This window comes from Lethenteron reissneri, chromosome 20, assembly GCF_015708825.2.
Source record: "Lethenteron reissneri isolate LAM-NWPU_2019-01 chromosome 20, ASM1570882v1, whole genome shotgun sequence".
NCBI classification, from domain to species: Eukaryota; Metazoa; Chordata; class Hyperoartia; order Petromyzontiformes; family Petromyzontidae; genus Lethenteron; species Lethenteron reissneri.
Window position 1 is genome coordinate 10,459,454 of NC_083798.1, and position 24,344 is coordinate 10,483,797.

Sequence of the window (24,344 nt, forward strand, 5' to 3'; positions counted from 1 at the left end):
AGCGCCTGATCGGTTACGATTTGGGCCAATGAGAATGGCAGTACTAGCAGCTGGTTTTCTTCATTGGTTAGGGCAAGGGGTGTTGCTAACGCTTGATTGGTTAACGATCTTATATCCAAACTCTGCCCCTGCTTCCCACTGCCACGGGACGGCCTTTACAGTTTGTCGGATGCATTTGATTGGTGGGGTTTAACGTCGCCATGCAGTAATTCACCCCTCCACCTCAGCGATACGATGAATTGTCACCCTTAGCTCTTGTCATTTGGAGTAAATGATTGCTTCTTTCTTGTCGTTGTTTTACCCATCTCATTTACATTGTTCATTTCCGTATGGCTTGTGCAATTGTGTTCACCCCATTAACCTGAATGTAATATAAGCATTCAATTTGCGTGAATCGTCAATTGTTATGTGCATGGTTTAATGCATGTATTGCCGGTATAAAAGGTAATTGAACCCTCTCGTCCATGAATTATTCAGAGCAAGTCCAAACAAATATTTAGTTATTTCGTGATTTTCAGAGTCAAAGAAACACACCCCCTCCCCAGTCCCCACTAAATGTGTTGAAAGATAATTTCATATCTAGTATAAATCGGAGCCATCCACGACAGTGGATGTGATGCATGAGAAGGTTAATCGATAAATCCATACATGCTTACCTTTCTGGTTTACAGCTCTCAAGCTCTGCTGCCACACTGCCCTCTGCTGGCAGCGTGTGAGAGCTTCATAGTTGGAAGTCGTCGGTTGAAGGGTCGCAGTGGTTTTCCTGCTAAAAAACGAATGTGGAGTTATGCGCATTTTAATCTCTATGAACCTAATTCAGCGGTGGAAATTCCACATTCAAATGCCAGGACCATGTTTTTAGGACAACCAGAGTTGGCAGATAAGGTGTAATTACAGAGGGGGTGTAATTGCACAAGCGGAAGCTCCCATTACATTCCTTATCACCACCAATTCCCCTGCCAATCACACTATGCTACTGTTGTACCCAGGGCTTCATTTCACCCAGGTCTGTCCGGGACCCAGAATATGTTTCCACACTTGGCACTCCCGCGTCTCGAAACCTCTCGCTATAGCTGTGGCATGCAGGAGGTCGTGGGTTCGATACCGATCCTGACAATGCCTGTATATTTGGAGTTTGCATGTTCTCCCCGTGATCGCGTGGATTTATCTCGGTTTTTGCCTCCACATTTAGAACCTGCATTTAGAGTATTTGGCTGCTATAACGTTCCACATGGTAAGCCACTTTGTTGAGCTATTATTTGTGGCCAGGTCACTTCTGAAAAAGGGCTCTCGCTCAGTGAGCCTTACCTGTTAAATAAAAAAGTAGTTAGAGTTAAATATGCCTACTCTAGTGACCTGGAAAATATTCGGTGACAATTGAAGTGTGACGTCGCAGTCTCGCCGTGCCGCACTTGTGCACAGGGTGACGGCGGAGGTGAAGCACGTGCCGAGCGGCACGGTGGTGTGCAAGGCGCAGGGCGAGTGGAACGGCGTCGTCGAGTTCGTCCACAGCAGCGGAGAGACGCGCAGCGTGGACATCGCACGCATTCCCGTGTGCAGGAAGCGAGTGCGGCCCGTGTCGAAGCAGTGGGCCTTCGAGTCGAGGTGCTGCCACCCCCGGCACATACGCCCACTGCCCTTGACCTCGCTTTTAGACATTTGGGCCTGACTGATGTAGTATGGTGAATACATTGTCGTTGCCGTTACTGCAGATTTGGCCAATTTTTCTTGCACTGAAAACATGCAGAAAAGTGGGTTTTTGCAAAAATGTGAATTAGACCCTTTGCGTTTTTTTTTACATCGTATGTCTGTCCGTGGTCCTGCAACTAACCATGTGAGTTGGTAGTGGGTGCTGCAGAACCTCTGTGAGTGGGATTGCATGCGTGCAAATACGTGTTTGTGTGCCTATGTGTGCGCCTATATGAGGTTCAGTGTTGTGGTAGCTTGTAGTTTGTGCTCTGCGCTACAAACACGGCAACCCGAATTCGATTCCTGCTCATGGCCAACCTTGGTGACGAGTATCTGAAATGGTTCTGGGCCTCCCATGGGTCGACTTAGCCTTAAATGAGTACCTGTGCCATGTGTAAACATCATTATTGGGGTGGCTGGGCATGGTTCTAACCATCCACCTCTGTGTGCCATCTCGGCCTTCATTCTGTACTCACTAACAGTGCTTGCCCCAATAGTTTAACACTATAGGGGGGGACCTTTTTGTCTTTGCCTATGTACGTACGTGTATGTATTTGTTTTCTTGAATGTGTTTGTGCTTGTCCTTGTGTACGTTCGTGGGGAGAGATGACGCAGCGGTGAGTGTGCTACGAACCCGGCGACCCGACTTCTCGCTCATGGCCAAGAACAAGTGATAATTAGCTGAACCAGTCCTGGGCCTCCCCTAGATCGACTCAGCCTCAAACGAGTGCCTTGCACAATATGTAAACATCGCCACTAGGGAGACAAAGGCAGCTGGGCACCTTGTTGGCCATCCACCCCCTTGTGTGCCATGCCAGCCTTCATAGGTGCTCGCTGACTGCACTTGCCCCAAGAGTCTGTGAAGGCTACACGGGGATCTTTGTTTTTGTACGTCTGTGTACGTGCCACCCCCCCACCCCCGTGGGTTTGGGAAGCACCACTGCACACATGGTGACCCAACACGCTGACCAACCCCCCCACCCCCGCCACACAGACGCCTGTGGCAGTGCGTGACGGAGGCGTTGCGCGCGGGTGACCTGGAGCTCGCCACGCAGCACAAGCACGAGCTGGAGGAGCGCCAGCGGCAGGAGGAGCGGCGGCGTGCCGAAAGCGGCACGCCCTGGAACACGCAATACTTCAGCAAGGAGGTGCGCTACTCACTCATTCAGCCGCACGGTAGCCGACGCACACAAGGTATCATCAGCCCAATTCACGTGCTGAAGGAGGGGACACGCCTAAGGGCACATCGACCGTGGAGAGCGTGCTCATGTTCACGAGCTAGATGGGATTGGTGCAAGCGTGGTGAGAGCTGGCAGTGGCTTGGGGAGGCTTTCACCGAGCTGTGGAGAGAGGTCTTCACCGTTGATGAACAATATCCCACTGGCCCCCACGTGGATTGGCGAGGCACTGCTGTTTGCTCCAACAAGATGCCAATTATTGTGTCGCCAAGTGCAGATGTGGACACCCTCTCAGGGATGTCCCCGTCTGCCGCTGCCGTGCTGCACCGAGAGACGTGCAATAACTGCGGACGCTCATGCAGTGTAACTTGTCTCGCACACGCAGCGCTGCGGGAGGGCTTGAGATGCAAGAGGGCAGCTGGCAGTTATATGTACTCTGTATGTTGAACTTCTTTCGTACCGTAATTGGCCAACCGTGCGAATCGGAGGTACGGGGGGAGGGGGACAACAAACTAAACACAAAAAGCAGCTCTTAAGAAATGAGTCTTCAAGCTACATTGGCTTCCTAATATCGGAAGAGCGTTCCAGACGGCCGCAGAAGCGCATCTGAAAGCATTCGATGGGACGTTCTCACTTCGCATGAAACTGTGCCAGTTTGAACGTTCAAACGGTGATCACACGTTTTTGTTTTGTGTCGTCTGGTGTTGCAGGGCGAAGGGTGGGTGTTTAACCACCCCCAGGTGAAGGCTTCGCTGTCCGGATTCCCACTTCCTTCCCAACCGTAAATCAACGCGACTTAACTGCGACACTAACTCGACTTTACCTGTGGCTGATGAATCTTTAATAATCTAACACAAGGATTATAAAATTGCAATATATTAAAAAAAACGTTCTTAATACACTACTGGAAGCCAAAAATGTCTATATCCAGTAATGAAAAGTGAAATGTTTAGAACCTCTAAAAACGAATAACTGTCTTAATTTGACATTGTTTCTCGCTTAATTATTTACTTTGTCTAAACATAATTGCATGTTTAACGGTGTTCCCACGCTCATAGCTCGGTGTGCGTGTGTTTCGTCTTTTGAATGTGCCCTCTGCGTACGGGACCTCCTTGCTGCATCCGCTGCAGCCTTCCCTTCCTGTCAGTACAGAGACTGCGCTGTACTCCAGTGCCTTATTCCTCTCCTCCCTCTCGTCCCCCAACCACTGCCCGCCTGTGCCGCTTGCACTTTCCTGCACCCCAAGGCAGTGGCTCTCGTTTCTCTCCGAACCTTATTCCTCATTGACGATGGAAATGTAACTTCATGCGTCACTTTCTGCGTGCGGGAGTCATTGGCGTATTTTTTTATAATTATGTTTGTGCCATGTAATGATGATACGTTGATTTGTTTATTACATGTGGGTTTGTTATGTGGGACTTGTGCTAAGGCTGTGCCATCAGCTTTAGCCACACATCCCCTTGCCCTGGGTGTCCTGGCATCACAAGCTCCCCTGGCCTGGCGAAGCGTCTGCGTTTCCCTACGACAGGGTTCTTCAACTGTATCTTCCGGCTGGCCAAAAAAAAACGCTAGCAGGTGCTGGCAGTAGTGGGTGTCCAGGCGTTGAGGTCACATGGTGTTGTGACATCATAGCATTTGTGCATAAGACCACCAACCTGTACCTCGTCTTCAGTCGCATTTGCCTCACTGTCACACTAGTCTATCTCGACAAGCTATATCTCTTGGTGGGCCAAAGTTTAGCAGGTCACACCTAGCCAACGAGACCACCCATTGAAGAACCCTGCGCGAGTGTTAGCAAAAGCCCCATGAGCGGCTTGGCTAATGATGGGTAAACGAATGAGGCTGTGTCCGCCGATGGCAGATTGACAAAACTTAATCGCCAGGCCGTGTTGCTACCACCTGTACCCTTCAGTCTTTTCGGTTATTGCACTGACACAATTGGGTCCCTACTAGATCAAGAGCAAATGATTACATCCACGACCTGTGTCCGAAGAGCAGGCCCAGTTCCGAGTTCACAGATCCCTTTTCAGTGGAACCATCCTGGGGTGCAGCTTGAGTTGGTCCATTGCCGCGAATTGTACATTGGAAATTGTTCAGATATAAAAGTTGTGGATTTTATTATAACTGGACCTGCATCTGATTACAAAGCTATGCAATACTTTATTTTATATTGTTCAGCACATGGGCAAATAAAGGTTCTACAAACGTAAATGTGGATCCATATACATTGATGCGTGTAAGCACTTGCACAACAAAGGGCTTTGGAGATGGCATTGCTCTGGGAATGAGTTGTGTTGTTCGAAAAAAGCAACAGTCGGATTACTACACCCACTTGAACGAACATTGCTGAAAAAAGTTTCTTTGGAACTTATGAATTACTTTTTATTTAAATAAGCACAACTGAAGTCAGTATTAATTGCAAAAAGTTGATTATTTTTGTAGAAAGTTGTCAAGCCAAGCCATATATAGGCGAGCAGAGCAATACCACGAGGTTTAGTTGCCCAAACTGCAGTCTGCATCCCACGCTGGTGATGGCTGGAGCATAAGACAGCAGTGGGGATACCAGTGTGTTCCGCGTGGGATGTGCTACCAGCAACGAACAATATCGTTTGTACTGAAATGGTGGCAAACGTGGAAAGCGGTGTGCAACAATCCCAGTTTAGGATGCCCTGTACTAAATTTGATTACGAGGATAAATATGCAGCCGGGGTTTTTTTTTATTTATTCAGCTGTCAACATCCAATGGTCAAATTTTACAGAATTACCCAAAAAGAAAGACAATTTTGCAAAACATTTACAAATCAACAGCAGCCTCATGGCAAGTGAGAAAACATTTACAAATTATAATTGAGTCAAGGGGGAGTTTCCGTCTGAAACGTAGTTTACTTGGGTGTCCAAACAGGAAATGGTTTAATAATGCCTGGAGCTGCTAATATTCCTCAGTGCATGGCAAGCGCATGGAAGCTCCCACTCCCATGGCCCTTGTATGAAACAAATAATTTACTATCGAGTAAATAAAGTTAAAAAGTATTCGCATGTCTTTGTGAAAAAGAGCCGTCATCACGAGGAACACAACCCACCCCACTCCGGTAATGCACGGCTTACCAAGTCACAGTTACCTGTGCCAAACAGTTGACCTTGCCACCCGCCAACTCGTGAAAACTAAGAGACTTTCCCAGCTGTTGACCCCGCCACACGCGCCGCTCTACAATCCATAGCCTCTTTCCAGTTGTCCCCAGTGCATTCAGTGGAGAGGGTAGTGGGGAGGGGTCCTGGCCACCGTGAGAGCACTGCAGAAAACCGCCCTGCATTGCCGCTCAGATCAGCACGTGCTTCACCGCGGTCGGGACACGGACAGGCCGCGGGGTCGTCCAGTGAGCCCAGACCAGACGTTTCATTTGCTGGTGCCGCCCGAGACGGCAAAGAATTTTGCAGTTCCAATTTCTTTGATGTTTAGGAAAATAGCGAATTATGATGATAAACATTTACAACATGTGGGTTATCAAATACTTCACTTATGCCAATTTAATTATATGGCCAGTGAGCATTTGCCACCTTGTACCAAATTTCTGATCCGGCCCATGGACTAAGGAGATGCAAAATACAGCTCCACAATCATTAAACAAGAAGAATGCATGCACTCAAAGGAGGTGGTAAGTTTAAACTTGTAAACTTAACAAGACAGTTGCAGAATGGACATGGTTAACACAATTACGTGGGTTTAATTATTGAGTGACAATGGTACACGGCTATTGGTTGATTAAGACAGGGGTTCCAGTGGATGCGATGCTAATTTTTTGAAGTTGTAAAACTCCCCATTAATCTCACGTCATTCGGCCGAAAGCTTCAAAGCGCGCACGCCTTCACGTACGCCGGACATCAGTGCAATGGTCCTGACGCACAATTACCATCGGGGCAACTCGCTTTCACGAAAGAACATTCCCCCCCCATCCTCCGCTGTCACAACTTAAAGAGAGGTGATGCCATATATACAATCTTTGTTGTAAGAAGAAAACAACAGGAGAAAGAAAATAAACCAACGGAAATAAAACTATTGCCTCGGCAGCGCGAGACAACGGGCACCCTGCAACTCGCCCGTGCCCCCCGGTGGGGCAAGCACTCAGTTCTCCAGGAGGGCGGGCGGATTGATTGGAATTCATTCCACGTGCGACCCCTTTTATTTCGAGGTCGACTTCTTCCCTCTCTTGATGACCATCTTGTTCTTGATGTGGCCGCGCTTCCTCTTGCTCGTCTGCGTGACACACGGGTGGACGCGGACACGCACGGTTAGCGCCGCCACCGAGCGAAACGGCAGCATGCGTCGAGGACTGCGACGCATTTTGGCGATACTGCCTCGCGCTTTCAATCTCTTGTCAAGGTCACATTATTCCCTGCAAGACGGGGCAAAGCTTCCAGGCATCGTCGACCTTTTGACGTCACAGAAGCCCCAAGAGAAACGACCACCTATTGTACTTGATCAACTTTCAGCACACGTAATATAATGTATTAATCCACAAAAGCCTCGAGTCTGAAGAGGCTTTTAAAGAGGGTCCTTGCAATTAGAGAGTTTGCTGATATCCTCTTTTGCATTGTTCATGTGGGAGAAACGAGTACTCTGATAAAACCAATTAATTCAAGAGGACAGCACTCCAAGGTCTTAACAGATAAGTTTACAAACCCACCTGTTGCACTGCCATCTCTCCCGGTCACCTGACTAATCCAGCTGAGTTTGAGAGTTTCACAAATCTGCATAACTCACCAAGATACTTGCACCCAGAGCAAGGGCTCTTTAACCAAGATACACATAGGAATCTCGCAAGCATCCACGTGTCGGTATATATGCTCAACCTCCCCACACAACAGTCCTGCTTAGCTCCCCTGGAATAGTTTACCTCGATTCAGGTGGTACCGAATTGGGCTGCAAGGTGGCTGGGAGATGGCAGTACAGCAATGGATCTTTGAATCTATACGTGCGAAGCTATCAGCGTTTCCCCCCATCGTGTGTAAGGAGTTTTCTCCTTCGTACCAAATGATCATGGAATTTACCAAAGAGGAACCTCGTGAAAAATATTATTGTAACAAGGACGAGCAGTGGCAGACTACCATACACCATGCTGGAAGGCATCCGCAGACGGCTGAAGAGCACGTGACGGAGGATGCATCAACAGGCCAAGCAGTTACACTATGGGAACCTCATTTGCCAGTAAAAATATGATCATTGGTTTTTTACCCTTCTATCTGGCAACAAAACTGACACCTTTTCACAAGATGACGCCAAAAGTGCGCCTTTTGGCGTCATCTGGTCCAACCCATGTGAGACTTGGATCTAAGGAAAGCTGTCTCGGGTGTGGACCAATCAACTTCAAGGACAGTGCACATTATCAGAGTTATGTCTTTTGTTTGTATTTATGACTGCAGGTATTGCGGTCTATGCAAACATGACTCCTTGTGAAAAGGTGTCAGTTTTGTTGCCAGATAGAAGGGTAAAAAACCAATTATCAGGCCAAGCAGTGTCAAAAAAACTAACTTATAAGGTGGCACTCATTTCAAAGTGCTTGCTCAAATGAACCACAATAACTTGCTAAGCTCGTCATCACACGAACTCCGGTCATCCTCGAAACGGCTTTTGGCTAGTCAAACAAAGACGGTCCACTGTATTGCGCGCGTTCATATGTGCGTCTGCAGCCGTCTGGAAAGCTTTTCCTGATATCAAGTCACTGGAGCTATGCACTTTTAAATCCAGATTGAAAACTAATTTCTTTAGAACTGCTTGTGTTTAGTTTGTTGTCCTTCCCCCGCATCTCCGATTAGCAAGGTTACCTACGTATGGTGCGAAAGATGTTCAACATGCGTAGAAACAGAGAAGGAAGCGAAACAAAACTGGGCAAGGGATACAGAGCTGAACCGCCTGGCGGCAGAAAAAACAGCAACAGACGTAACCTCCCCCAATGGACACGAAGACGTCGCAGAATACAACTCAGCGAGACATTTTCACAATCAAATATTCACATGACCAAACACATAGGGTTGACGCGTGGTGCGTGCGGGTGAGGAGGTGGATCCGACCTTCTTGGAGACGTATCTCTGCTTGGGCACGGTGTTGGTGGAGCGCGCTTTGCGGCCCAGCGGCTCGCGGTTCTCCAGCTGCTTGACGCGGAAGATCCGCACGAGCCAGTGCTCCGAGGTGAACGCCTCCTCCAGGTGCTTGAAGCTGATGTCCTTGTTGCCGATCTCCGCGTTACGCGTGCGGTCAAAGCCGGGCGGCGTGCGGAAGTCCAGCTGCGCCAAGCGCGGGCCGACACACCGTGGCGTGTGATTACGTGCTTACCTCGCAACCTCGTACAGCGACGTTCATCATTCCACTGGACGAGGGCCTCGCCACACCGTGCATGGCGTGAGGGTCATACGAGCATACTTTATCACGCTGGTCAGCGCGGGTTGGCAAAGTAGGCCGAGGAGAGTGTAGAACATTGTATTTTTCCGCACTCTACAAGTTCTGGATGATCCCAAGATGGCCCGGTTTGCTCAGAGGTCAGAATGCTCTGCTGAGATCCTTAGTTTGAATCCAGCCGGCTAAATGTGCTATAACCAACCGAGTTCTAACGTGTATTGAGTTGATGGTCTCAGCCAGTTCAATGATAATAACATTTGGTTCTGCAATTAATACGGCTACATTCCAGCTTTGAGTCCATTCTCTGGCAATGGACAAGTGCTGCCCCCCTACCGTGTAGCCTAGAGGTCACTTTAAGGTATCTCAGGGGGAGCTCTGCGATACCCGCTTCTGTGGACCGTTCTCTCGGACCGTCTCTGTGAGAGTTCCGAATGGATTCTTCATCTCAAGACATCGACGCCGTTAGCACAAATTGGGATAATATTGGGGAACAAAACTAACACACCTAAAAAGTTACAACACCGAGCCGAGTGCTTGGGTCTCGACGTTACCGCCTCCCATGTGGTGTGCGACGGGCTGGGCAGGTGGGCGTCCTGCTCGCACCCTACCTGCATCTCCCCAAAGCGGTAGTAGGACATCTTGTACATGAGGCAGTTGAGCAGCACGGGAGAGCCACCCCGGTCCACACGGAACTCGCCCTGCGGTGTGAAGTAATCGCTCTCCTGCACACGCGCGACACAAAACACGGGGTGTGGCACCGTCAGCACGACCAAACCACATCAACATAATCGTCAATCCACTGCTGCCACCATCTATCACTGTCCTGCGAAGCATCAATCCAGCACCCACGAGTGATCATAAACTCCTCGTGCCCTCCAGTGGTAGTCGCCAAGCAAACGGGTCAACATAATATCCCTCACTTGCGGGTTTCAATCGACGACGGAAAATGTGAAACTACCACCATCCTCCGTTTAGAGGTCTTTTCACAGAACCTTGGGCCACTGATGGGATTGGCTGTCTTCTGCAAGAAACTAAGATGAAGCTGCTTGCTACTCTGTATGATATGAAACTTCCAACTATAGCACTTTGGGCATGTGGCGCCTCGCTTCTTCCCCTTGATTGACCCTGCTCTACCAGGAACCTCACGGGTGGAGTAGGCCAAGGGAGTTGCGGCATTAGCCAGCGCTTGCGCTGCCCGAGTGCGGCAGGCGCCGCTGTGTGCGCTCGTTGCAGGAGAGCGACGAGGTGCTAGACCGTTGTGGGGGTTCGGGGGGCGGGGGAGAGGGCGGCACTCACGCGGATGTCCCTGGGGTGCTCCCCCTCGGCGATGCGAACCATCCACAGGAACTTATTGATATCGTCGCCCGAGTAGCCGATGACACCCCCGAAGATGATGAGCACGTAGTCGACATCCAGGCTGCGCATGATCTCGTACGCCGCGCTCTCGTTGGACGACATCGCCTTGCCCACCTGGGTTACAGAACGTGGGGGCATCCACATCGCTGCAGTTTTTTTTTGCGAACCTGGTGTGTGCGTTAGCGTGCGATGCGTGCGCTGTGCGCGTGAATCGGTGCGATTCTATCCACGTACGAGCGCTATGTGGCTGTTGTTCCACGTGTTGTTGTCCACGAGGGTGGTGCGGTTGGCCATGCCCGCGATCTGGTACCCGTAATCCCACCACGACATCACGCGCGCGTGCTCGTCCGTGTTTCGCCGCAGCCAGTAGTATGCCTCACGGAAGTCATCCAAGATGTTTCGCGTCCTGTGGGGGACACGCAAGGGGAGCGTCACATTGACCCGTGGGTTCCGATAACAGCGTCACACATTACCAACCGTCATTACGAAAGGTGGCATATTTGTGATCTCAACTAGGGTTGTTTAACAACAACCGGCGAACCGGTAACCATTTCCAGTTGGTTATCGGCTCCAAAAGACAGGAACCGGACATCGTTCCCAGTCAAATATAACAAAAGTACCGATTGTCCAGGTTTCCTGCTAACTTGCAAAACACATGAAAAAATCCAAACATGCATAAAAACACGCACAAAGAAACACCACACATCCTATGGACCCTCATGAAAAGATCTAAAAAAAATTCGGTGATTATTTACCACCTGGTTACAAAAACTCACACAAGTTGAACAGTGTCACATGTGAAGCTGCTAAAATAAACATGCCCATGTATTCGCGTGTTGTTGCGTGTTGTTGCGTGAGAGCAATGACACATGTGCACCACGTGTATGCTTGCGGTTGGAGTGGGGGGAAGGGGGGGAGTGCGATGTGGCAAGGGATCGGACCCGTCATGGTTGTACGACGCCAACACGACGCTGGGGCTCGAGTACGCGTTGCTCGTGACCCAGGTGCAGTGCACGGCGAACATCATGAGCAGCATGAGCACCACCATGACCACGATGCTCTTGACGTTGGGACCCAGCCCCTCCTCGCTCTTCTCCTGCTCCGAGGGGTACTTCCGCACCTTGCCCGCCTTCCGCACAAACAGACATGCGCGCACACGCACGCACAAAAGACATAGGCTTTAAACAAACTGTTGGGGCAAGTGCCGTTAGCGAGCACCTATTAAAGATGGCACGGCAAACGAGACGGTGGGTGGTCAAAGCCACGACCCAGTGGCGATGTTCACACCGTACAGCGGGTACTCATTTGAGGCCGAGTCGACCTAGGGGAGGCCCAGGATCCACACCTTGTCGTAGAGATTGGGGGTGCTGCGCTTGCCCTCGTCCTCGTCGTCGCTGCTGTCCCCACCCGTACGTCGCTCGGGTTGCCGCTCGTCGGCAAGGTACTGCCGGAACGTGTCGGAGAAGGCGATGCCGGCCAGCACGCACACCACAGGCGTGAGCGTGAGCATGAGCCGCACCATCACCCCCGCAAAGTACGTCGCCGTGATCGCATACAGAGCGACTGTGCACATGTGTGCGTGCGTGCAGAATAAAACACAAAGCAGGACATAACAAGTCAGGCTCCGTCAGACAGGACGGTAACATTTCGCTTACGTTTGGACGATTTTTTTTGTTATGATGAATGTAGTGGCTGCAGGGGTCGGGTGAACCAATAACACATACAACACATGCTCAGCCCTTCATCAATCCACCGGTGAAGGCTTCCCTACGTCGTGTCGATCATGGGGGTTGTTTTACCATACTTTAGGTTGGTCAGTGCAAGTTGGCGAAGGCGCCACGGACGTTAGCCGTGGTAGAGAAAATAAAACTCAGGTCGACGGGTTCAGAGCACGAAGCACCAATCGCTGAGCCAACTTCCCATCCATATAAACACAAATAAACAGTTGAATCTTTACACTCTCGATTCAATGAAAGTGAAAGCGAGCCAAGAAATCGATTCTAATCGGTCAAACAATCCACGCGTCGTAGTGTGTCTCAGAATCTCAGAAGACAACGCCGTGGCTGCGACGCTCAAACAAGCGGAGGAGAGAGGTGCGACTCTCCCCCCCCCCCCCCCCCCGCCGGGACTGGGGAGGGGCGTGTGCTCGCGTAGCTCTCACTGAAAACCCGCTCGTCGTTGATGTCCTTGATGCAGAACCAGAGTCCGGCGGGGAAAACGCACACCAGGATGTGCAGGTCGAAGAAGAAGGAGACCCACGTGGTGGGCTGGTGCTCAGACACCGACGCGATGATGGGGATGTGGATCTTGGCATACCTGCAACAGGAGTTCAACTTCATACGTATGCTTTCTCAGCCTCTCGTGTTCCACCCGCGGCTCTTCAAAGTTAAGCCGCGTGTTGAGCGTTTCGCCTCGCAAGTTTTTGCCAAACATGATGGTTATGTCAAACACTAACGGAGCTCTTGAATAAGCCCGCAGTGGTGCATGGCGAAAGCCGGACAGAGAATACGTTTATCACGAAACAAAAACCCAGAAAAAGGCTCACCGAGTAGCCCAACCGTTACACCCGATGAGCATATTGTCGCTTTAACGTGAACATAGAAACTCGTGTCGTGCCAGAGACGGACAGCGGTTTGCTAGATTTTTTTTTATTATGAACAACTCACCCAGTGTCCCACAGGGAGTAGAATCTTCCGCTCCAAGGAGCGATGTATCCTGAAGACGGCAGGGGTAGGAGCAGTAATAATGAGTGATGATCATAACTTATCTAGATTTATGTAGCTCCTTATTCCAAGGCGCCTTACAGCAATTATTCAATTGTACGTAAGATGATAATGGCCGAGATTTTAAAAAATTGGGTTTAATAAAGTGCTGGTGTAGGGCAGATGGGAGTGGTTAAGGAGGAGTAGGGGTAGTGACGGCTTGCGGTCGGCCTGGTATCAGTAGGATGCGCTGAGGGAGAAGAGATGGGTTTTAAGAGAGGAATGGCAGTAGCTTAGTGAAGCTGATTGTTTTATGTGCAGTGAGAGTTTGTTCCAGTGAAAGGGAGGCAGAAGAGAAAATGAACAAGAGAGCAAGACTGGGCGCAGGGCGAGCGAGGCACAGAGAGGGACAGTAGAGATTGGGAGTGCAGAGGACGGGATGTGACGAAGATGAGAGAAGCAAGACAAGGTGGGGTAAGACCATCCCCGCAGCAGTACTGGCCTCACACAGGACATGGCTTTGGAACCATAACACAAAACTGCACTTACACACATGATCGGCTTTGCTATGATGCATTTGTTAATTTCACTTTTCGTTTAAATCAATGTATGCGTATTATTTGAATTAAACGAGTTCACACTTCAATTCAAAACTGTTCATATCAGGTTGCTTAAAAGTTCCCAGTTCTGTCAGCGCCCCAGAGTAAAGAACACTTGCGATGTGTGTCAATCTACCACCCTTTCCGTGCTTTTAAGAGAGAACATTGGACAAAATATCAGTGTTTTATACACTTACATTGTATGACAGCGCAAATGACGAATTTAGTGAATTAAGTTGCCTTGCGCTTGTGCCCCATTATCAATAATTTGGCCATATTTGTATTTATTTATTAGCACAGTCACTTGCCACTCAACCCCCTACAGAAAACCCATTCGACATCGTACCCCCCTCCGCCGCATGTTTAAGCTCCAGTGCAGAGGGTGCTCTCAGTGCATCTCGTCCGCAGACTGTGGGCCACACCAGCAAAGCCAGCCGCTGGTGGCACCACCCAGAGTGGAACGACCGCTGTGTACGGGCACGGCGTAGCTCACCCGCGTAAGTGAGGTAGACAACGGTGAGGAACACCACGCTGGCGGCTAGCGCCACCGCCACGAAGAACAGCGTCTTGAACTCCTGCCGCGTCAGTCGTTCGCGCAAATACTGCAGGAAGGCGTACGCCTGCAGCAGCACGAACACCCCTGCACGAGCAACGTGGTCATCACGGGCAGTCAGACCCGAATGTATTCCCAATAGGTTTTCAGAGATACAGCGATACTATCATGTACAGTACTGTATGACAATATAAGGCCAGTTTTGCTCTTAGCGGTATTTTATTTCCTTCAAATAAAATCAAGTGAAAATGGTATGCATGTTGAACTTCTTCCGCGCCGTACGTAGCCAACTACACTAATCGGAGATGCAGATATTTTGTTAGCATGATGGTTATGTCATAATTTCCATCATTAGTCTAATTAATGCATTACTTTTTTCCGACACTAACAGCGCATGTGTTAAAAACATTATAGATCATAAACTTGCAATGATAGGAAGACTTATAGGAGGATGATGTTAAGCGACCCACAGCTGAATAACATTTAAGTAATCGTTATTTTTATTGCAGTCGTGCACATTACTTATTTTCACATTCCTTTTTTTTATTGGAAGCACAGGAAAGCACAAAATCAATATTCAAAATACAAGATACAATTACAAAGCTATGGTAAATTGACATAGCGACAATTAATCGTCCTATTATGAAGCTTTCTCTCGTATCGTCAACAAAATTAGATTCGTCAACTCTAATTCCTAAGTCTACAGTCATGTGATCTTGCAACCGGATCTCAAGCGCCGGGATAGAATATCCCCCCCCCCTCAACTTGAATCTCTAAAAGCAGGGAGCGGGCACTTGGCCAGCAGAGCCACCACCACCACCCCACCCCCTCCTCCACCGTGCCCTGTGTGGAGACTCACCGGCTGCGGCCATGTGTTCGCTGGTGCGCACAGGCTGGAAGCCCACAAATGGGATTTGCATGGAGAGGATGAGGCCCAGGATGAAGAATGTGCTGTAAGCTGGGGGAGGACAGGAAGGGGCGGAGGAGCAAACATGAGTGCGATCTTCCACCCCATCATTTCTCAACAACACCGCGGTGGCAGGCAGAATGCGCCTCGTCAGTCAAACATTTGTGGTGCCGTGATAACGTAACGAGTGCCAATAGTGATAGACCAGTCAACGGTTGCGCCGCCAGATGTCAACCAGGTATCAACCTGCTTTGCAATGCAAGGCCTCTACCTAACTGCTTTCGCACTGGGCAGGGCCCATGTTCGGCCAACAATCCGGGACGGCCCGCAGTGTAAATGCAGTAAGCTGCAGTGACACGCATTGTGGTGGAAGAGGACTGCCCTCCATGCAGAATGGCCCGAGGATCGAAAGCACCGAGCAATGTAGACGTGTAATGCTTGGAGAAAGCTTCTCGTGAACACCACAACTCCACTCCATCGCCCCGTGCAACTGCACCCAAAGAAATGTTGCAAACAAACCGCCCGGTGGGGTGCAGCATCGGCAGGCGTACCGATGTATAGCCTGCGGCTGAAGCGCTGCATGAGGAGCAGCACGAAGACGTGCAAGGGGATGAGGTTGATGATGAAGACGTAGCCACCCCACGCCGACACCTGCAGCAGCACGGTGCACACGCACAGCCACACGGCGCTATCAGCGTCCAGCCCAACGCCCCGTGGCCACGTATACACGCACGAGTGGGAATCGCATCGCTCACCATGTAGAAGTAGGAGAGGCAGCAGCATGTCGACCAGAACACGGAGCCAGTCTTCACAGACTTCACCTGCAGGAAGAATTGCAGGTTATGTCACCGAAGCAAAGGGGGTTTTATAAACTGCAAAAGCAATCGCCAATTAGAATCCACATGGGCAAACGTCAGAGAAAAACGTTCACCGAAGTGATGTTTAAAAGCAAAACATCTGAATCTTGACTTAAAGCTTTCATGACTGCAGGAATTAATATTCTTTGGGTCTTTCGGTAAGTCACGTAGAACAAAAGAAAATTGTACAACATAGTAGTTCTAGTAGTTTTTTGTAAACATGTTTTGTTCTACGCGACTTTACCGAAAGACCCAAAGAATATAGCAAAACATCTGATTGAGGAGTTTATGAAAATCCACTGTGACAGGTGATACAAATCTAAATTACGAGGTTGCATCTGTCACTAGAAATTCAACAAAAAATTCAACAGTAAGGAAGATAAGGTGACATCTCAGCTCATGTGACATCATACTGTCTGAAGGATATTATTACAATTTTGTTTGTTTTGTTGCATAATTAGAGTCTGCACATGAAAAGGTTTTCCAGACACGAACAGTCACCACATGCATATCCACGTCTTTTAATGCAACACCACAGAGCCGTGAAGGCACCTTTAGGAATCTTAATGTTTAACCATAGGACTCCTATGGTTAAACATTAATGACAAACTCGGGAAGAGTAGCACAGCCACTTTGAACCACCGAGTCGAAGTACAAGACGTACGGCCACAGTAAAAGTGTTGGGTTGCTCAAATTTTACGAAAGCGTGCATCGCCCACCACACAATGCGGCACCACAAAAGGAGCACATCAATTAGCAAACAGCAGTGACTAACGAACCCAGAGGTAGTAGGTGAACTGGAGAGCGAAGATGGCGACACCCTCGTTGTCATAGGAGCCGGCCACGGAGCGAGAGATGTATCCCGGCACGATGGCGATAAAGCACGCGGCAAAGAGCCCGGCGCCACCGCTCCAGAGCTGGCGCGTCAGCAAATACGTGGCGATGGCCGTGAAGCCGCTGAACACGGGCGCCAGGAACACGCACACGTCGCGGATGTGCACCGTCACATGCAGCGAGTTGAGCAGCCAGTGGATCGCACCGGCCGTCACCATGAGCCCTGGGTAAACCTGGATGTTCGCGGTTGGACGCGGGGGAGGGAGCGATGGAGACGGCTCGTGTTACACTGCCTCTAGTACTTATAGCTGTAACGATATCACGAAGGTTTATATCTTCATGAGCATGCGAAGGCGTATACAATGAACTGTGACACTTTTTTGCTTTGCAGATAGAAAGTCAAGTTCAGCAAAATCTATATCGAATGCTAGGCATGTCAACATTCGAAAATGTATCTCTTTAAATTGGTTTCCATCGAGCATAGTTTACATTTAGTCTGTCCTGCACTTTATACGGTGTCTTGACTTGCAATTGCCTTTGCTATTTAAAAACAAATTGCGTTTGTTATTAGCAATCATGCATGCAATGACGCACATATTAAACAGATTCGTATGCTTACACTACACACACAGAACATTCATTGATTTTTTAGGGGAGGTATCAATTGCTATATATCTATTGAATTCCAAGAGAATGTCATAGCCAGGCTGTGTCTGCATAGTGCCAAGGGCACGTGTGGGTTAACGAGAGGGTGACAGTGTCTCACCGTGCCCCCCACGATCCTCCCGAGTGGGTACCATGCCCGCTCGTCGAACCAATTGAGAAACTCATAGAAGCCGTGCGAGCTGAGGTGATGCGTGGCGCGGTAATTAAACCTGCATGACAAAACACAAGAGCGGAGACATTCAGTTACGCAAATTGCATGTGAAATTGTGGATTTCAAGGTAATCATGCTTAAGAGACGGTTCATCTGTTTTTGTAAAACGCCACCAGTAATTGCATAATGGCAACAGGGAGGGAAAGAGAACAAGAAAACAAGAATAATCCATCCGATTATCATTTTAAATAGCCAGCTGCTGATGCTAAGTTTCCGGACAAAGAGCGTATTCCTCAAATCAGATGTGCGAAGATCAAAGGCGTTCACAGACATTCTATTAACACTGCCGTAATTATACTTGTTATTACTGGCAGGCTGAGGCATGCAGCCGGTGGCCGTTGACACACCCACGTTCGTGTGACCTCGTTTATATCAGCAGATAATTAGACTGGCAGTCCATTGATATGGCACGGTGACATCATGGGACTAATTTATGCATCTTGCACATTCACACGGAACACTGCGCTCATTCCGTTGTAATACGTTTCGTAACATTTCGACCTGTGCGACACGATTTTGACCTTGCACGGCATGGCCACAGTACCCATATTGCTTTCAGAGATCCAGGTCCTTCCTTGAAAAAAGTGACTTCTAAGCTCAACGGGATCTCACCGTGTTTTAGATACAATGTCCTGAGTGTGACGTGTCTTGATTTCCACAAGGCCCTTGGACCAAGAAGCGCCTAGTCGAGAGAGAACACACTGTGCCCTAGAGAATGCGTGTATTGAGGAAATAGGACACCTGTCCAAGGCAACCCACCCTCTCTACCTGCGCAGGCGCGACACGCGTGACCGACTCCCCCCTCTCCTTACCACTCCTGCCTCCGTCAACCATTATACCAGCGGCCATAAGAGGCGTGGGTCACGGCCAAACCTTCCGCTTCCTCTTCCTCCCGCGCCGTGGGTGCAAACGATGATTGCAAGGGCCTTTGCCTGAGCAGTGTGCACAGACTTCGTTGTTTTTATGTCACGTATCTTAGACTCCAGTCGCACCATCGCTCAATGGAGGGGGTGGGGGGGGTTATATAATTATCTTACACTGCTCCTTTATCCCATCCACGCAAGCTGTCAACTCCCTGTCCCATGCTCAAGCGCAGCCTCAGACATCCCCGTTCTTGGCCTGCCTATGCCCGACTTGTGAAAAATAAATATGCCCCACTCCTTTTTGCATAACTACTGGAGGAGAAGCGATCGCATTTACACGCGATATAATTCCACGTCGTATTTTATTCATAGGTGTGTTGGTTTGCATCACCGAGCATCGCGGGGGGCAATTTCGATTAATCCTGAATATTTCCGGGAATCGCGTTACAGCTCCGCGCATCTCGCGGTGCGGTCACCGACGCGGGCACCCGAACAGGCTTCGGTTTGTGTTCGCGTGTTACTCGTTCCGCATCGATATCCTCGTGGCAAGACGCAAAAAAAACTCCATGAGCACTTTTTTTTTAATGTGCAAACAGCGAAATGTCAAATGCAGCAAACTCAATTGGTGTACCGCGTTTCGAGGACCCCCGCGTTTATGTTGCCAGACTTCACCTAACTCGGACTGACCGGGGTGGTGAAGTATGCTCAATTAAACCCACACGGCTGGAGGAGAATCTCATCTAGCAGTGGATTAACAAAGATCGCTGTACATGTGCCAGCCGCCTTGCTGGCAACTCGACTTTTAAAAACCCTCGTGCATTTCCAATGAATGTTCAATCATGCAGATCGATCCTAACCCCGGCCTAGCCCCGACACGACTAATCTCTGGACTATGACCACAGACCATGTCCCCGACCCCCGCTCGCGTCTCCTCGCTCCCGCCGGCCGAGGCCGCGCCTCCTGGGGACTCGCATCCAGGCGAGCGATGGGGGGTACGCGGAGGCCTAGTGCCCCCGGCGATGCCGACTTCGCTCCCCGCGCTCACCAGGGGTCGAACTCGTGGATGATGCTCTCGAAACGGATGACGGCGAAGAGCCGGGAGCTAAACCCGGCGAGGCAGGCGAGCGCGAGCACTGTGAAGGTGAGGAGCGATTGCAGACCCGCGGGCCGCGCCGCCAAGGCGCGCAGCTCTGCCTGCTCCGCCATCTTACCCCGGGGTGCAAGAGGACCAATGAGGGGCCGCTTTGCTTTCGACCAATCGCGTCGCGTTTCACTTGCAAGAGGCCAATCGCGGAGCGCCTAACTTAACGGAAGTGGCTTCTGCGTGGTGAGCTCCCATTGGGTGGCTCGGGAAGTGACGTCATGCTGAAGGTTGAGTTGGGGTGGGGGGCGTGGAGTGGGATGGGCTAAAAGATCAATGAAAGAACTCCAGTGGGGTGATTGGGGTAATGAGTGGGTGGAAGGGTGATTGAATGGGTTAATGAATGAACAAGTGGATGGAAGGGTGATTGAATGGGTGAATGAATGAACAAGTGGATGGAAGGGTGATTGAATCATGGGTGGCAAGGCGAGGTTTGAAACAATTCGGTTTGATAATGTTTAAATAAAAAACTTCCATATCCCGAAGGGCCAGTTAGGGTGAGGTTTTGAGGTTTATTATAAAAAGACGCCATTTTGGTTTTTGCAGGAAGTCTGACTGAAGTAACGGACTGCAGAAGGCCGGAGCCCAGAAATCAGAAATCTTGGCATTACCTGAGTTACTAATGTCATCAAACGAACCCAATTTCCACCTCGAGCAGGATCATGGACCAGGACCTGGATGAGGATTTACTCGTTTCCGAAGAATGTGATAGTTATGTCGTAATTGTGATGGAGAATAATGGAGTGGCCAAGGCAGAGAAGGATGGAGTGGCTGACGAGGCATCGGCGAATGCAGGGAAGGCCAGAGGACGCTCGATGGGCCAGTTTTGGCACTACTTGACCAATGATCCGGAACTGCACAAGTTGAAGAGTTTCCGTCTGCAAACATTGTCGCACCAGATTCAACCATCACAAGAAGAGTGAGCAGGCGATGAGGCACCTGAATGCATGCGCCGCTTTTCGGAGGACAATGAATGGCACGAGATAGATGATTGTCCCGAGTGGTATGCGTCGAACAAGAAGCGGGCGAAGCCATCGAAGGCAAGCGGTAGCTCAACTCCATCTACATCGAATGCTTTGTCGATAAAGCAAGAATCGATCAAATATCACCTGATACCCATGCAGCTCGATAAGCGAACGAAGGAGAAGTTTGAGTAGGTCATAGCAATGCATTACTTCGTCTCGGGCACGTCGTTCCAGCGGGTCGAGGAGGAGAACCTGGTGATCGCTGTGGAGGCCCTTCACCCAGATGCAGTGCTGCCGAACAGGAAGAGGCTGGCCGGACCATTGCTCGACAGGGCGTACATCGACATGAAAAAGAAGGTTGATACCATCCTGGACGATAAGACCGTTTGCCTGACATCTGATGCGTGGTCAAACATCAAGAATGATCCGATTGTGAACTACATGGTCACATCGCCGTCCACAACGTTGTTCTCGAGTCGGTATCCACTAGAGAGCAGGGCCACAACGCTGATTGGATCACCTCGGATCTTCAACGTGTGATGGCGTCCCATCCGAAGATGACTTTCGCTGGCGTGGTCACCGACAACACATCCACCAACAAGAATGATTGGGAACAGCTCGCGAAGGCTCACCCATCTTCCTATTTCCAAGGCTGTACGTCGCATGGTCGGCATTTGCTTGTCAAGGACATATTCTCTGCCAAGATGACGAGGAAAGCCGGCCAATCAGAACACATATACCCGATCGACTATCCGTTCGAGTACCTGCTTGAGTTCATCGTGGGGTGCAAGGACACGGTCAAATTGTTTCACAACAGTCACGTTCTCAAGACACAGCTGCAGGCTGAACAGAAGATCGCTGGCATTCGAGCATTGGTCCGGCCGGCTCCTACACGTTGGAGAACGATCATAGGCTGCTGCGAGACGCTGTTATCGTTAGAGAGGATTCTGCATTCCATTGTCACAGCTCGCGACTTCATCAAGGGGATGGCAGCTCAGAAATCTGAGAGACCATCATTACGAGCGACGACTACGTCTCTCTATTGCAGAAGTCCCTTGCCATTCTCACACCCATAGACGCATTGATTGTCAATTATTAATCCGATTCCGAACCAGTCTCTGAAGTCTTGCCGGATTTTCACGCCCTCCCTGATGAGTTTGCCAAGCTGCACGAAAACGGTCATGCGAACACTGAAAAGATCAACTACTTGATCAATTTGGCAGCAAGTCGCTTTCAGTTCATGTACGGAAAGGCCCATGGACTGGCGTATCTGTTAGATCCTCGCTTCATTGCAAAGGGCTTGAGCCCGGCTAATCGAAAAGAGCTGGAGAACATCTTACTGGAAACACCGATCGATGATGAGACGGCGGTTGATGACGAGAGGCGCTCTTTATGCAGCTCACCGAGTACATCATATCGGCAAAGCAGGAGAAGGATGCCGGCGGGTTTAGATTCATTATGCTGCTCAAGGGACGTAAGACACCTTTGCAGAATTAGCAGTCTGACGGCGTGGCCTGACCCGCTCTTCAGAAGATCGGCGTCAAGCTGTTCACGATGGCGACATCCTCTGCAGCCTCTGAGCGCAACTTCTCAACTATGGGCTTCATACACAGCGAGCTCAGGAACAGCTTGGCGCCCAGTTCGGTGGAGAGCAACTATGCGGCGTTCGCCGAATGCAGTTATATGTCCGAGGGCAACGACATTGACTCGTTGGAGGAGGACTAGTACTGATCTGGGAGTATTGAGAATAAAACCATGAGGTTTATTAGGTTTATTAAGGTTTATTAAGGTTTGAACTTTAAACCTCAAATTCGGATATTATTTTTTTCCACCCCTGGATTGAATGGATTAATGAATGACTTAGTGGATGGAAGGGTGATTGAATGGGTTAATGGATGAATGAACGAGTGGATGGAATGATGATTGAATCGGTTAATGAATGACTAAATGGATGGAAGAGTGATTGAATGGGCTAATGAATGGATAAGTGGATGGAAGGGTGATTCAATGGGTTAATACATTAATGCGTGATTGAATGGGTTAATTAATGAATTAATGAGTGAATGGAGGAGTGATTGATTGGTGAGCAAATTAGTGAAATGGATAGTGAATTAATGGGTGTATGGATGACAGCGTATTATTCTCCTTTTCCTGCCACTCCGTTGTTAGTCTGAAACAACTGGCGGTCGTAGCTGGTAGCCACGTGTCCTGCTCAAGTCCATTTACTTTCCTTGCCAGTCAATACAATGTCTCCGGGTTGCGTTGGTGCCCTGATCCGAATGTCTCTATTTGTGTTTTAAAATGACTGGCAACCCGCACATCCTTTGGAGGTGACCGTCCGTCCAGCCAGTTAAACTTTTTTTTAACATATATCATCGTCACAATGCATGGGCAGATATCCCATAGGTGTCCACTGCACATTTCGTCATTTGTTCCCACTTTCCTCTCTAATATGCTCTAGTAGTGGCCACATCTTTCCGGCACCAATCTCTTAAGCCGTCCATCGTCGTATCCTACTGTAGCAATATATATATCGAATGGCAATATCTGATCTCTGTCAGTCTTTTTCAACGTCCAAGTTTCGCAGGCTTACAAAGCTGTACTGAACACGCATATTCTTAAGATGCTCGCTTTGGTCGTGTGGCTGATTTGCTTGCTTCTCCAGATGTTATTGAATCCTGACGTTCCTCATTTTGCCTTTACGATCCTCGCTCTTTTGTCTTTTGTGAAGTCGGCCCATGTCAGTAGACATCCCAAGTATACAAATGCCTTTGCATTCACAATCTTACTGCTTTACATTACTTCTTTCGCCATATCCTCCCTTCCAGACACCATCGCCTGTGTCTTTTCCACGTTAATCCTCAGTCCTGCATCCTTTCCTGATGTAGGCAGTGTATGAACACTTTCCTGCACTACTACGCAGCTTTCTTCTATCGGATCTATGTCGTCCGCGAATTGCCGGTTATTTATTCTTTCTCCTTGCCATTGTCCTGAATGGCATCGTCGCTTTCTCCAAGTGTGTGACAAAGTTGGTTGGTAACAGTGGATCCCGCTGTCTCAAACCTATTGTTGTTGGGAACCATTCTATTTCCTGTCCAAACCTTCCTGCTGCCTTTGACCTTTCACCTATATCCTGCAGAATCTGTCAGTCTCTTCACTACTCCATGTGATCTTAATGTTCCCCATGCTATATCTTGCTTAGTCGAATCGAATGCTTTCTGGAAATCTATTAAACACTTGTAAACCATACTACTTCTCGTTGCTTTATCTGCTATAAGCCTTAACATCAATATTTGCTCGACTGTGCTACTATCTTTTCTAAAGTCTGCCTGTTCATCTGCCACATAATCAGCAATCTGTGCTTTTAATCGATTTTATATAAATATCATTCTTCTCTTCCCCATGTGGCTTATTCGTGCGATTGTTCTGTAA

General features: G+C 49.3%; 2 protein-coding genes and 1 pseudogene across 3 annotated transcripts in view; 1 reads left to right on the top strand and 2 right to left on the bottom strand.

Moving 5' to 3' along the window:
* Positions 1-5,078, top strand: part of OSBPL11 (oxysterol binding protein like 11) — a 31,887-nt gene extending 26,809 nt beyond the window's left edge. For both annotated transcript variants that reach the window (XM_061554842.1, XM_061554843.1), the window contains 3 exons: positions 1,423-1,605; positions 2,684-2,837; positions 3,578-5,078. In XM_061554842.1, the coding sequence (XP_061410826.1) occupies positions 1,423-1,605; positions 2,684-2,837; positions 3,578-3,652 (412 nt within the window). In that variant the 3' untranslated portion in view covers positions 3,653-5,078. The remainder of the gene's footprint in view (positions 1-1,422; positions 1,606-2,683; positions 2,838-3,577) is intronic.
* LOC133344739 (G protein-activated inward rectifier potassium channel 1-like) overlaps positions 1-24,344 on the bottom strand; it is a 240,705-nt pseudogene that overhangs the window by 167,768 nt on the left and 48,593 nt on the right.
* On the bottom strand, positions 5,565-20,036 carry STT3B (STT3 oligosaccharyltransferase complex catalytic subunit B). Its single transcript, XM_061554844.1, has 16 exons — positions 19,852-20,036; positions 17,833-17,941; positions 17,012-17,299; positions 16,131-16,196; positions 15,927-16,026; positions 15,328-15,426; positions 14,409-14,555; positions 13,281-13,329; positions 12,776-12,930; positions 11,960-12,177; positions 11,556-11,743; positions 10,849-11,020; positions 10,555-10,728; positions 9,867-9,980; positions 8,934-9,146; positions 5,565-7,119 (listed from the first exon to the last, which is right to left on the bottom strand). Exons 1-16 carry the CDS (start codon positions 20,010-20,012, stop codon positions 7,045-7,047), a joined length of 2,328 nt encoding a protein of 775 aa, XP_061410828.1. The 5' UTR covers positions 20,013-20,036; the 3' UTR covers positions 5,565-7,044.

Coding starts and splice junctions, on each gene's coding strand:
- STT3B (XM_061554844.1), bottom strand. CDS start 20,012: ATGGCGGAGCAGGCAGAGCTGCGCGCCTTGGCGGCGCGGCCCGCGGGT. Junction 16,027..16,130: donor GCCTCTCCTACTTCTACATG/GTGAGCGATGCG, acceptor GTGCTGCTGCAG/GTGTCGGCGTGGGGTGGCTA. Junction 14,556..15,327: donor CGAACACATGGCCGCAGCCG/GTGAGTCTCCAC, acceptor TTGCTCGTGCAG/GGGTGTTCGTGCTGCTGCAG.